The sequence below is a fragment of the Anopheles coluzzii genome, chromosome 2, assembly GCF_943734685.1.
Source record: "Anopheles coluzzii chromosome 2, AcolN3, whole genome shotgun sequence".
In the NCBI taxonomy this organism is placed as follows: Eukaryota; Metazoa; Arthropoda; class Insecta; order Diptera; family Culicidae; genus Anopheles; species Anopheles coluzzii.
The window spans coordinates 19,684,408-19,696,087 of record NC_064670.1 but is presented as its reverse complement, the minus strand read 5'-3'; the positions used below and the strand labels follow the sequence as shown (position 1 = coordinate 19,696,087).

Genomic DNA, 11,680 nt, shown 5'->3' with positions numbered 1-11,680 from the left:
TCCAGGCAGCATTTATATCAACGGATTTGTTGGCATAGGTATTTACCTACCGATTCACCTTAGCTGGACATACATTCTGAGCCTACGCTTCTAATCTCAGCTGGATGCATCAATAGCCAGCATAGCATCAGCGCAGCAAATCACTAGTCCTTATTTGCTCATGCGTTTCGATTGGACAGTTGTAGTGGCAAAGGACAATACTGGTACAAACTCATAAAATCCACCGCTTTTTGGTTATGGCCTTTCAATTCTTTCCATCCTTTTCTCCTCACTTCCGTTTGCTATCCCTGCGTAAGGAGGGGTTCGAGTTTCCCCCTCTGATAGATTTCTTTTGTTTGGATGGTATGGATGGTTTTATTGAAATTTAGGATTACTCTCTAATCGCTTTTAAAGCATCCGACAAACATTTCCATGCATTGATTCTAGACATCTGTTAACAGCAACATAAAATGTACCCGTTAGATTTTACATTATTTTCGGATTAAACAACAAGCCCTGGAACACATGCCGTGCAAACGATGCTACAAAAAAAAGGAAAATAAAAACGACGTACAACGAAAACCCTATCCCAAACATTGTAAGCCTTACTTTAGTCCGTTCCAATTCCTGGAAGGAGATGTACTAAACTTTCACCGCAAACGCTACCACATTACAATAATGTGAATTAGTGTGTGAGTGTGTGAATGTAGGCGTGTGTGTGTTTTTGTATGGGTACGAGGAACAATAGGAACCGCATTAGAAATTGTAATCTCCGGTAGCCTCGTCAGTCATTCGTCGACGCTGGAAAGGTGCTGAGTTTACGTCGGTTTGTTCGCAACTTTGCCATCGCTTCCGGTTTCCAGACTGTCCGGCTAGGTTCCAACGGCGTGCAATAAATTCAAATCAAAACCACTCGATAGTACGCCCTGCGATAGTAGTTGCAACGGGCGATGCAAACGCTCGTTTTGCAAATGCTCGCTTGCAGGGACGATTAATTACTAATTCATGAGTGCATGAGCGTTGGCTTGGGCACACTTGGGCACACGGCGCGTGAACTGAAACCCGTAGTCAAATCGCACCTCTCACGTTTGCATCACAAATGTAAGGCTGAGACTGGAATGGAAGGCGAATGTAGTCTATGTAATAGTAAATAATCGTGGATCAAACCAACTATTTAGACGCCAGGAATGTTTTACAGCTCACGGTGACTGTTAAATATTTACTTCATTGTATGAAAGATTGTTTCAGAACAAATGTTTTAAAATGGGGAAAAAACAATTTTAGGTATTTAAAGTGATCTAAAACCGCTAATGAAAATGAAAAAAAATCAGGAAACAAATAATTCCATGATAAGCACGCTCAAAAGTATGCAAATGGTATTGCAAAACGACGTTTTGAAGTAGTTCGTAGTCCCACGAATCAGAAGCAAATGTAATCGAAAGGCAAAAGCTGCTGCCAAACAACGCAAAACAACGCAACCATCCATCGCAAAGAATTGCCATCGATTTGGGTTTTTTTTCTTTTTTTTCAGGTTTCATTAACCGATAAAAGCTTAAACGTAAAGCCACAACAAACTAGTGCAGAGAACTTTTCAGCCAAATCGAGTTTTGATTTTGAAGCATTCAAATTGTGCTGTGCGCACTATAAATGGTACCACGCTACGCTCTGCTTTTGCCCGAGAATTTAATTTTCTGTTCCAGTTATGAGTACTTAAATGGCTGTAAATCTAATTTCGAATGTGTTCGTGTGCACTCTAAACCGCCCCGTGAATGCTCATGCCAGTGTTGCTGGCAACGATTTCGATGTATTTAGCCCGTCCCAGCGCTTAACACGTTGCACGGAAACGTTGCCCGTTTCGCACCGATTTGAACAATAACAACGCTAATGGTTAATGAAAATGAATGGCTGTAAAGTTTTGCTCCTCCAGCCTGGCCAAGATGTTTTACGTTTCGAGGAGGGTGGTGGGGTGTTTTTTTTATTTAATTTTATTTCTGCCCAACAATTCTGGCCTTAGACGGCCTAAGCGATGGTATCATATTTGGCTTCTAATTTCGTACGACGTAAGCGCAAAGTGTGACAGGTCAAGAAGTGCGCATAAAAGGTAAATTAAATATATTTTTGGGCCGTTTGAAGCGGTGTCGTTCAGTTGCCTCTGCAAGACCCCGTCTCCCACTCAATTCGTGAGTAGTATGGTTTGTAATGCGTTAATGTTGTCGTTTTGTTTTTATTTTTTCCACCGATCCATTAAAAAAAAGATCCAGGACATTTTAAACTACATAGCAATAAACTGGTGATGGATCTTGGAGATGGAGATCTGGAAATGAATGGGTGGGTGAGTTATTTAATGGTGTGTTAATGTATTCAACATTTAAATATACGATTTTTGTACACTGACGGTAACTGACATCAGGCTGGCCCAGTGTTAGATCCAATTTTAACTTGATAGTACATACAGCCTTTACGCGTTGAAGCCCTTTCAATTACCACGGGTCAGATACGCGTACACTTAACCCCTCAGAAACGTTCATCCCTGGTGGTTATAATTTTTAACTAATAGTACAGCATTTTAGCAAAGAGTGCAGCCTAACACAGACAGCCTGTGCACGACTTTGTTAGCAACATTTGCATGCAGCACAGTAATTTCATACAAGTACAGTGTGTGCGCGGAACAAAAAATAAATAACGGGGAAAATTATTTCGTCAAAGGGTTAATGTTTGTTGTGCTTACTTGATAATGGAACGGTAAAATATAAACAACATGAAACAATCGAATCGTGATAATATTATTTTTTTGAATTGTGTTTTTATTTAAAATAGAAATTGCCTATAAATTCGCCACATATGTCCCTATCGTCCCATAGTGCATTTTACCAATGCGTTTATAGCTGCTGTTACATTACTTCAATGTTTTATCGATGCGGTAATGTTGAAGAAATTATTCATTCGCTGGCGGTTTTTACAAAAATGCATCTTCAACGTGAAATAAAATAAACAATAAAATACAATCCATCACCGGCACAACGTGTATATTCATACAATTAAAAAAGGAACTTTCTGAAAAAAAACGGCACCGTTGCACAGGTCCGCTGCGGCTAGTAGGGTTATTTTTCACCGGGCTGCACAAGACTGCCAACCTAAACGTACACAATCGAAATTTTTAGCTGAACAAGAAGAAGGGAAAGCAGCACAAGAAGCGGCAGAGTAGCGAAGCAGAGGAAGATTGGGAGAAAACGAGAACGGATCGTCCGGTTAAAGTGAACATTTCATTTTACCCGCCTGTCCAGCCAGTGGCAGCGAATTTGTGCACGGAGACGAAAGGTTGCAGCAAAGCGTTTGGTGCCGCCCCGACGAAGTACACAACCGGAGCGCGTACGATTAATCGTACGAATTAGAAAGAGGTTCGTTCCGAGCTGTGCGGATACGGGAGGGTTTTTTCTTACTTGCTTGTGCTTGCCTGCTCGTTTGCCCGCGGTGGTGATACGTGTTTGTTCTTGAGAGCATCGTGAGAGGGTGATCGGAAAGGTACGAAGAAGGGTGGTGTTTTAGCGGTGCAGCAGCTGAACCAACCGGGCAATTGTTCTGCCTAATGCCACCGTTCGCTCAGTCGATACAGTTTTGCTTTTGCGTGTAAGATTTTTGCATTACTGGTATTTGTCTGGAATTGAGATTGGTGGGCAGCGTGAGGCGATAGAAATTGGATTTTGAGGTGAAAATAGGGAACATTCAGGGCTTTGTGCTCAACAGTGTGTATGCGCGTGGACGTGTGTGTGTGTGAGTGCACGTTGGTAGTAGTAGTGGTAATGGTGGTGGTTTTATTGTGTCCGTCCGTGCTGTGCAGATCCAAGTGTACGAAGGTAAAAGCTTTTACCTTGTGCGTACATGTGTGTGTGTGTACGTGAAAATGTATGCGTGAGAGAGAGAGAGAGAGGTAGCATGAGAGTGCGTAGAGTAAAGCAGAGCACGACCGAAAGTGGTCCAAGAATGGCGAAAGCGCCGCATACAAACAGTCCTGTATTTTTCCGTGTGTATGTGTGTGCGTGTGCATGTGTGTTTAGGTGTGTGGGTTTTGTATGTGAAATCTCGATGGATGGGGTGATAATCGCGATAAAAGATACTGTTTTCCCCAATGGCGCTATATTGCATTTTATTGTGTTGTTATTTTTTCATTTTTCGTTGAGTTTTTAATTTCAATCTTTCCTTACCATTCTAGAGTGCTAAAAGAAAGTGAAAGTTGCATCAAACAACGGCACATGATCAAGGTTTACATCGGTTTTGTGGTTGACTAGCAACAGCTACCCGGAATCGAAACCGTGATTTGCTCGTGAGCAGCATCGCGTCGCGAACTGTTTCATGTAGGGATTAAGCTAATCACAGTCAGACACACTCGCACACACATTCATACATACACCAACACGCCCGGTCGTCTATAGTGGTGCAGTGTATATCCAGTGTAGGCTCGGGTGTGTGGTTCCTCGAAGTACGCAATACCAAATCAGCCGGCAAACGCGCGGTCGGAAGTTGTCCACCAACGCGGTCGCCCAGAAAAGTAGGAATTATTCATAAAAAAACAACGTTAGAGAGAGAGAGAGACAGAGAGAGTGTGGTACGGCAACGCAACTGGCGACCGTTGTGGTGTGTCCTGGGACTGTTTGTTAGAAAGCGCCCAAAGTCTCTCGCCCAAACGGCACTCTCAGCTCAGCCAGAATTTCTGCCACCCATCCACAAGCTAGGAGCGCGCCTACGGTCCCCGAAAAAAAAATCGCCAAAGTACGCGCGCTCGCTCGCCTGCTCCGCTGTGTTTGTGTGTATGTGCGTGCATGTGTGTGTTAGTGCGCATTAGTGCGTGGAAGCAGAGCACCACCAAAGTGTGTAGGATTGTTGCGTGCGTAGTGTGTTAGTGCTCCGACCGGGCTGTATACTCACATACACACAGCATCACGAGCATACATTCAAACAAGACTGAATTTCGGAGAAACAAACGGACGCTGCCCAGGGACAAACGAGTTTGCAGAACGAAAACACCTGCACACTTGAAAGTTAGAGGAAAAAAGCAGTGAATTGTACCGAAAATCCTTTAAAAACAAAGAAAAGAAAAATCGCCAGTGTAAACGTGAACGTATTTAAGTTCGTTAGGTTAATTCTTCCTTCTCCCTTAAAGCAATCGTAGTTGGCTGTGGTGCGTGTGTGTGTGTGAGCGTGCGTGTGTGGTTCGCTGTGGGCGCTTCCGTTGCAAGCAGCAGAGAGACGTCATTTGCCCCCTTAAAAAGGAACGATAACAACAGATAAAACAAAAAGACAGCAAAATGACAGAAGAATCCTACCCGAAGACCCTGTACGTGGGCAACCTCGACACGTCCGTGACGGAGGAGCTGCTCTGCACACTGTTCAGCCAGATGGGGACGGTGAAGAGTTGCAAAATCATACGCGAAACCAGCATCGACCCGTTCGCCTTCATCGAGTACGCCAACCACCAGTCGGCCCAGACGGCGCTGGCCGCGATGAACAAGCGGATGTTCCTGAAGAAGGAGATCCGGGTGAACTGGGCGACGAGCGCGGGCAACCAGCCGAAGACGGACACGAGCCAGCACCATCACATCTTCGTGGGCGATCTGAGCCCGGAAATTGACACGGAAACGCTGCGGGAAGCGTTCGCACCGTTCGGCGAGATTTCCAACTGCCGGATCGTGCGCGATCCGCAGACGCTCAAGTCTAGGGGGTACGCGTTCGTGTCGTTCGTGAAGAAGGCCGAGGCGGAGAATGCGATCGCCATGATGAACGGCCAGTGGCTCGGTTCGCGCTCGATCCGGACGAACTGGTCGACCCGCAAACCGCCGGCCCCGCGGGAGAACTCCAAAGGTAAGGCAGAATTGTGTTCGACCATCCGAGCAATCAAGCAACCAGGAAACGAACTAGGAACTGTTTTACAAATGTTCTCTTTTCCTGCTTTTGGCAATAGGAATTAAGAGCGGCAAAACGCCCGGCTTCGAGGAGATCTACAACAACACCAGCCCCACCAATACGACCGTGTACTGTGGCGGTTTCCCGCCGAACGCGATCACGGACGAGCTGATACAGAAGCACTTCGCCCAGTTCGGCCACATCAACGATACGCGAGTGTTCAAGGACAAGGGTTACGCGTTCATCCGGTTCGCCAGCAAGGAGTCGGCGGCGCGGGCGATCGAGGGCACCCACAACAGCGAGGTACAGGGCCACCCGGTCAAGTGCTACTGGGGCAAGGAGAACGGCGGTGATGTGAACAGCAACGGCATGAACACGTCGGCGATCGCGGCCGCGGCAGCGTCCGGCATGATCGGCATGAACATGAACGGCATGGTCAGCCCGCTGCAGCAGATGCAGCCGAACGCGGCGGCAACGGCCGCCGCCGCCATGGTCGCCCAGCAGCAGCACAGTGCCAATCCGCAGCTTACTCAGGCGTCGGCGGCGGCGGCGGCTGCGGCCGGCGCCCAGTACCCGTACTCGGCGGCAGCGTACGGCCAGATGGCGTACTGGATTCCGGTAAGTACGGTGGGAAGCGGGCTGTTCGTCGGGATTGCATTGTAATACTCATTCTGTGTGCTCTCCCCGTTATACAGAGTGGATATCCGCAGATACAGACCCAGTACATGCAGCAAGGGTACTACACCTACCCGACGGCGTACGCACCGTCAGCACCGCAGCAAACGGGTACGCCAGGTTAGTAGAATTTTATGCACGAAAGAAGTTTAACGTCGCTACCAACACCGCTTATTCGTGCTTTCAACCATTGCAGGATACCGCATGATGCAACCAAACATGGCAGCAGGCTGGGGAATGCCGACGGTGCCGACTGTTGCCACCAACGGTGCTGCTGCGGCGGCGGCTGCCGCTGCGGCCGCTGCCTCATCACAGCAGCCGGTGATGTACGCGACGATGCCCCAGTTCCAAACGCAATGAGAACTATTGAAAAATTACTCTACCAGCAACAACATCATCAGCAGCAGCACCAGCGTTAAGTCCAGCACCCACAGCAACATCAGCAACAACAGTACGAAGAACCACGCTAGTACCAGTATCACGAAACCTTACAACAGCAGCAGCAGCAACAACAACAACATCAACAGTAGCAGCAACAGCAGTCTCCTAAGCATTGTTTCACCCTCCCCTGCCGCAATCGCGGGCAACAGTAGCAAGAACAATTTCTGCCTGATACCAAACCTGCCCCTTCCTTCCGCATCGGGAGCACTACTATCGACGGGCACGTTCGACAACTTATCCGCAATGTCGTCCACAACTGCTGCTGCCTCGAACGGCGGATCCATACTGCTCGGCAGCGGTCACTCTAGCACCAGCAGCACCAACTCCACCGTTGCCGCCATGGTAGCGGCAGCGGCCGCCGCTGCCGCCGCAACACTGAACAGCAAGCGGCATCCCCCCTCCGCAACGGTCGTTTCCTCATCTCAGCTTCTCGTTTCGAACGGTTTGGGGAGTGGTAGCGGCGTTAGCAGCAGTGGCATTGGAAGCACACTGCTTTTCAGCGGCAGTCACCATCGGCGTCTTCCACTCAATCCATCAACGTACCAGCCGCCGCAGCAACAATCGACAGCATCGGCCGCTACAGCGCACCACATGACGGCGGCAAACGCGATAGCGGCGGCGGTCGCCGCAGCAGCAGCGACCGTTGCCCAGCAACAGCGCCAGTATCGTCAGCAGCACCAGCACGGCTACTCGACGACGGCCACGCTAGCCGCATTATTCCCGCCAATGAGCAGCAAGCTGCTGCTGCCGAGCAGAAAGCAACACACATCCATCACAGAGCGCAGCAGCAGCGCAGTTCCTCCATCCGCATCGAAGCAATCAGCGCTGGCAGTGAGAAACAGCACGGCAACAACCAGTGCCGAAACCGTGTCGATCTGTGGCGGCGGCATCAGCAGCAGCAGCAGCAGCAACATTCCATCCGTTACGGTTGTGCCCTCCTTGTGCGGCGGCGAGGTGATGGGGGGTAGTGAAGCGACCGTGCGCACGCTAGTCGCAACCGTCGGGGCAACGAGCACGATCGCCACGCTGGCCGCGCCGGTACCGTCGGCAATGCTACTATCGGCGTCTTCGTCCAGCAGCAGCAGCAATAGTAATAGTAGTTGTAGTAGCAGTAATAGTAGTAATAACCATAACGATACCATCGGTACGACTAATCATTCCCATCGGGCTGCCGCCGATGGTCTGTCTCCGTCCGCATCATCGTCGAGGGTCGATGGTGGTGAGTTTAGCTCGTCAGTGTCGTCAACCGTGTTGATGCCGTTGATAACGAAACTGCAAAGCAATGAACCCTACATCAGCAATAGTGGTGGAACCGGTGGCGACGATCTTTCACACGCAAGTGTACCTACTACCGTTGATGGCGAGACTGATCCAGCAACAGAATCGTGTACGGAAACGGCAGTAGCAGCAACCACATCGGCAGCAGCAGCAGCAGCACCGCTCGCCGAGGACGGCACTGTTACGGTTGTCAATGGTGCGGACGGGATCGCACAACATTTTACCAGTCGGGACGAGGAGTGCTCCAACTTCACCATCACCGCCACCAGCAACAGCAGCCGCAATGCTCTGAAGCACAAGCTAACTTTTGATGACGAGGACGACGAGCGCGAACCGGCCGTACCGGCAAAAGTTCGAATATCGGAACAGGAGGATGATGATGACGGTTGTGCATGGGCGGCGACAAAAACCATCCAAACGGACGTGGCTGGTGATGGTGTTATCAGCGAAAAGCTACATCACGAGACAACTAAGAACTGTGGTGGTAGTGGGATGCATAATACCATCGGCGCGTGTACTACAAACGGTGCGATCGAGGGACAAAGTCCACAAACCGATGGTGGTTCACCCACGGAACGGTGCAACAATATTCCTTTATAGATGGGACGGATCCCTGGATCGTAATTTAATTTGTCTGATAAGTTCCCTTCCCCCCCTTCCCATTGCTGTTGCTGCTGCACACGCACACATTCGATTGTCCTCATCACCACACAACCAGCTACCATTCACGTGCAGCGAAGCGAAAGGAAGAAGGTTTATTTTGCTAAACAAACGACTTTTTTTGTTCAGATAGGGAAAGACGAAACAAAGCTCATACACCCACCACCACTACCCCTCACTTTAAACACAACCTTCCAATTAGGTTCAAGCTGTAACGGTGGATTAATCTAGACCACCACACCCAATCCTTGTCTGCTGCAAGCCACAACGCATCCTGTTGCTGTGGCCCCGGACCCCATGTGCCCCATAGTGTAAGCGGAATGAGTTGTAAAATAGGGCAGGAAGTGGCTTTATGTACAGAATGCTTATATCTATGCGTATAGCTTTTTGTTCATTATTGCGTCAAGGTTGTGTTTTTTTTTAGCATCTGTGTGTACCACAGGATCCAAGGCGCAGTAACGCTTTCCTCGCGACGCTTCTGCGTTTTCTGATCAACAGTTTGAATCCGGTGTGCACACAGCAGCAGCAGCAGCAGCAGCAGCATCGTGATTTTAAATTGCGGGCTGATCGTCCGCCAAAGACTGACACACACACACACTGTTGTCCCTGTTGAAAAGTTCAAAATGATGCAAAACACGTTCCTCTCTCTCTCGCGATTTTACACAGCGTTCAGTCCGGGTAGCAGTGCGGCAACGGAAACCAGTTTTTGACCAGTCTGTCTGCAGTCAAAAACGAAAAAGGACACAGACAGAGAGAAAAAGCTAGAGCACGAATAGGATTACAGCAGTGGATGCGCTGCTGCACACAAGGTTCGGAAAATTTGACACTGTCCTTTTGTGTTGCAAAGTGCGAGAAGAGGCAGGGGAAAGAGGGCACCCTCCGAAAATGGTTGGTTGTGTGTGTGTGTGTTTATTTTTTGATAAATGTAAAGAAGTAAATAGATATGCAAGAAAGGGGATTTTTTTAACAACAACCACACACGTACGAACGCACAGTGTTACCACCGTGGAAAGGAAAGTGGGAGAGCGCAACCCTTTTTATAAATTCACAAAAAGATCACTCCCGGACATAACCCAAAAAAAGAAAATAGGGAGAACGCTTTAATGTGCTGCTGAGGACGTTATTAACAAGGGGACTGGAGATAATTCCATCTTCATTCCTCTTCAAATGCTCTTCCCGGTTTGTTCGTTCTGTTTGGTGTGCCCGGTAAACAACGATGACGAGCTGCTGGTGGTGGTGCATGTTGGATGTTGTGTGTGTGTAGTATTTGGTAAAGAAATTCTAAGAGGTCGTCGTAACTAAGGGAAGGAGAAGAGCTAGCGTGAAGGAGAGTGAAACAATAGTGTGAAAACCCGTGAAGCAGCGATGCAGTGAAATTAAAACATCCCCCTTCTTAAGATGCTGCAAAAAAAGCGTGCAAAATGGAAAACACAGCTCTAGCAAAGATAGGCACAGGTGGGTGGGTGTGTGTGTGTGCGAATGTTGTGCATGTTGCGTTTGAGTTAGTTCGTTGATGATAAGATGCGCTATGCGCTATCACATAAAACAAAATCAACCTCGGACGGATATGCGTCGTGCGGTTAGGCGTGTGTGTGTGTGTAACAATGAGATGAGGAAAGGTTGAATGGGTTAGTTTTCTACTCGTACGGTAAGCAGCAACAAAAAAAAATAGGAGAAGGATAGGTGAAGCGAAGGAAAGCGAGAAAGAGGAACAGATATATTTATTATACTAACTAACGCACAAACCTGGCTGGAAAAACAAGACACACACACACACAGACACTGACAGAGAGAGAGGTTTTCCAGAGGTTAGGGGACAAAGCAGGGAAGGGGGAACACTCAATAAGAGAGAGATTCCTGGCTAGACAATTTTCGAGAATTGCGAATAGAATAAAAGAACGACGGAAACCATCGTCAGGTGCAGACGTGAATTAAGCTATGAACCTTTACTCTTGTGTGGATGTGTATGGATGATGATGAGTGGTGTTGTCGTATGTAAGTTATTAGAACATGCTAGAACCACTCTGTAGCTCACGGGAAGACGTTGGGAAAAGAACCGATTGGATATAACTGTAACTGGGGGGAAAAACAGCGAGAAAAGGGAGAAGGAAGGTTAGCGAAATGTAGTTTTGATTGAAAACGAAAATTAGTATTGGAATTGTATGTGTGTGTGTGTGCGAATGTATGTATGTGTGTGAGAGAGAAAGAGATAGAATGAGCGAGGGAATTAGAGGAAACATGGATCACTAGATCCGTGATTGATACATTAATTGGCGAATGCGCAAAAAGAGAGTACGCAAGTGTACTGCGCAAAGACGCGCCAAAAGTGTGAGTGTGCGGTATGTGTGTGGTTAAGGAAACTTTTCGCGGGTGCCGGGGGAGGGGTGTGGCAAAGATTGCACACAGAAGGACCTGGGATGGCTGGTTGTACCACCCACCCATAACACCACCCATCCTGTGGCAAAAACAGAAGCAACTCAGGGACACAGGAACACAGGTGTCGCACGTGTCAACTACTACTGTACCCCGCGTTGTCTGCTTTACCGGACGATTTAATGATGAAGGTAAAGAGTGAAAAATGAGATTGGATAAAACAAAGGGTGGATAAAAGGCGAATAGGATGGGGGCGAGGGGTGGGGGTATAAATTGGGATCTGTATAAATTGAAAAGGGCAAGGGGGGGGGGGGGGAGGGGGGTGGAGTAGCAACTCAGAGCAAACTCAGTGAAGCAAAAAGGTCTCTGCAATCTT

At 48.2% G+C, this 11,680-nt stretch overlaps 2 protein-coding genes across 10 annotated transcripts; both read left to right on the top strand.

Annotated features, from left to right (window-relative positions):
- Positions 1-3,164: 3,164 nt before the first annotated feature.
- LOC120953050 (nucleolysin TIAR) lies at positions 3,165-6,922 on the top strand. 9 transcript variants are annotated; one of them, XM_040372720.2, is made up of 6 exons: positions 3,165-3,377; positions 4,190-4,238; positions 5,138-5,835; positions 5,936-6,495; positions 6,573-6,672; positions 6,749-6,922. In XM_040372720.2, the coding sequence occupies exons 3-6, from the start codon at positions 5,283-5,285 to the stop codon at positions 6,910-6,912; spliced, it is 1,377 nt and encodes a 458-aa protein (XP_040228654.1). In that variant the 5' UTR covers positions 3,165-3,377; positions 4,190-4,238; positions 5,138-5,282; the 3' UTR covers positions 6,913-6,922. The 9 variants fall into 9 exon arrangements, with proteins under 9 accessions (XP_040228654.1, XP_049463306.1, XP_040228652.1 ...); XM_049607349.1 differs by having other exon boundaries at positions 4,190-4,331; XM_040372718.2 differs by having other exon boundaries at positions 4,190-4,525.
- On the top strand, positions 6,913-10,862 carry LOC120953051 (serine-rich adhesin for platelets-like; the record flags this gene model as incomplete). Its single annotated transcript, XM_040372724.2, has 1 exon — positions 6,913-10,862. A coding segment is annotated over one exon (1,959 nt), but the record flags the coding sequence as incomplete, so codon positions are not given.
- Positions 10,863-11,680: the final 818 nt, after the last annotated feature.

Bases quoted from the DNA above. Each gene is read 5' to 3' on its own strand.
- LOC120953050 (XM_040372721.2), top strand. From the start codon at position 5,283: ATGACAGAAGAATCCTACCCGAAGACCCTGTACGTGGGCAACCTCGAC. The intron at 6,496-6,572 runs GTAAGTACGGTG...CCCGTTATACAG, and splicing joins AGATGGCGTACTGGATTCCG to AGTGGATATCCGCAGATACA. The intron at 6,673-6,748 runs GTTAGTAGAATT...CAACCATTGCAG, and splicing joins GCAGCAAACGGGTACGCCAG to GATACCGCATGATGCAACCA.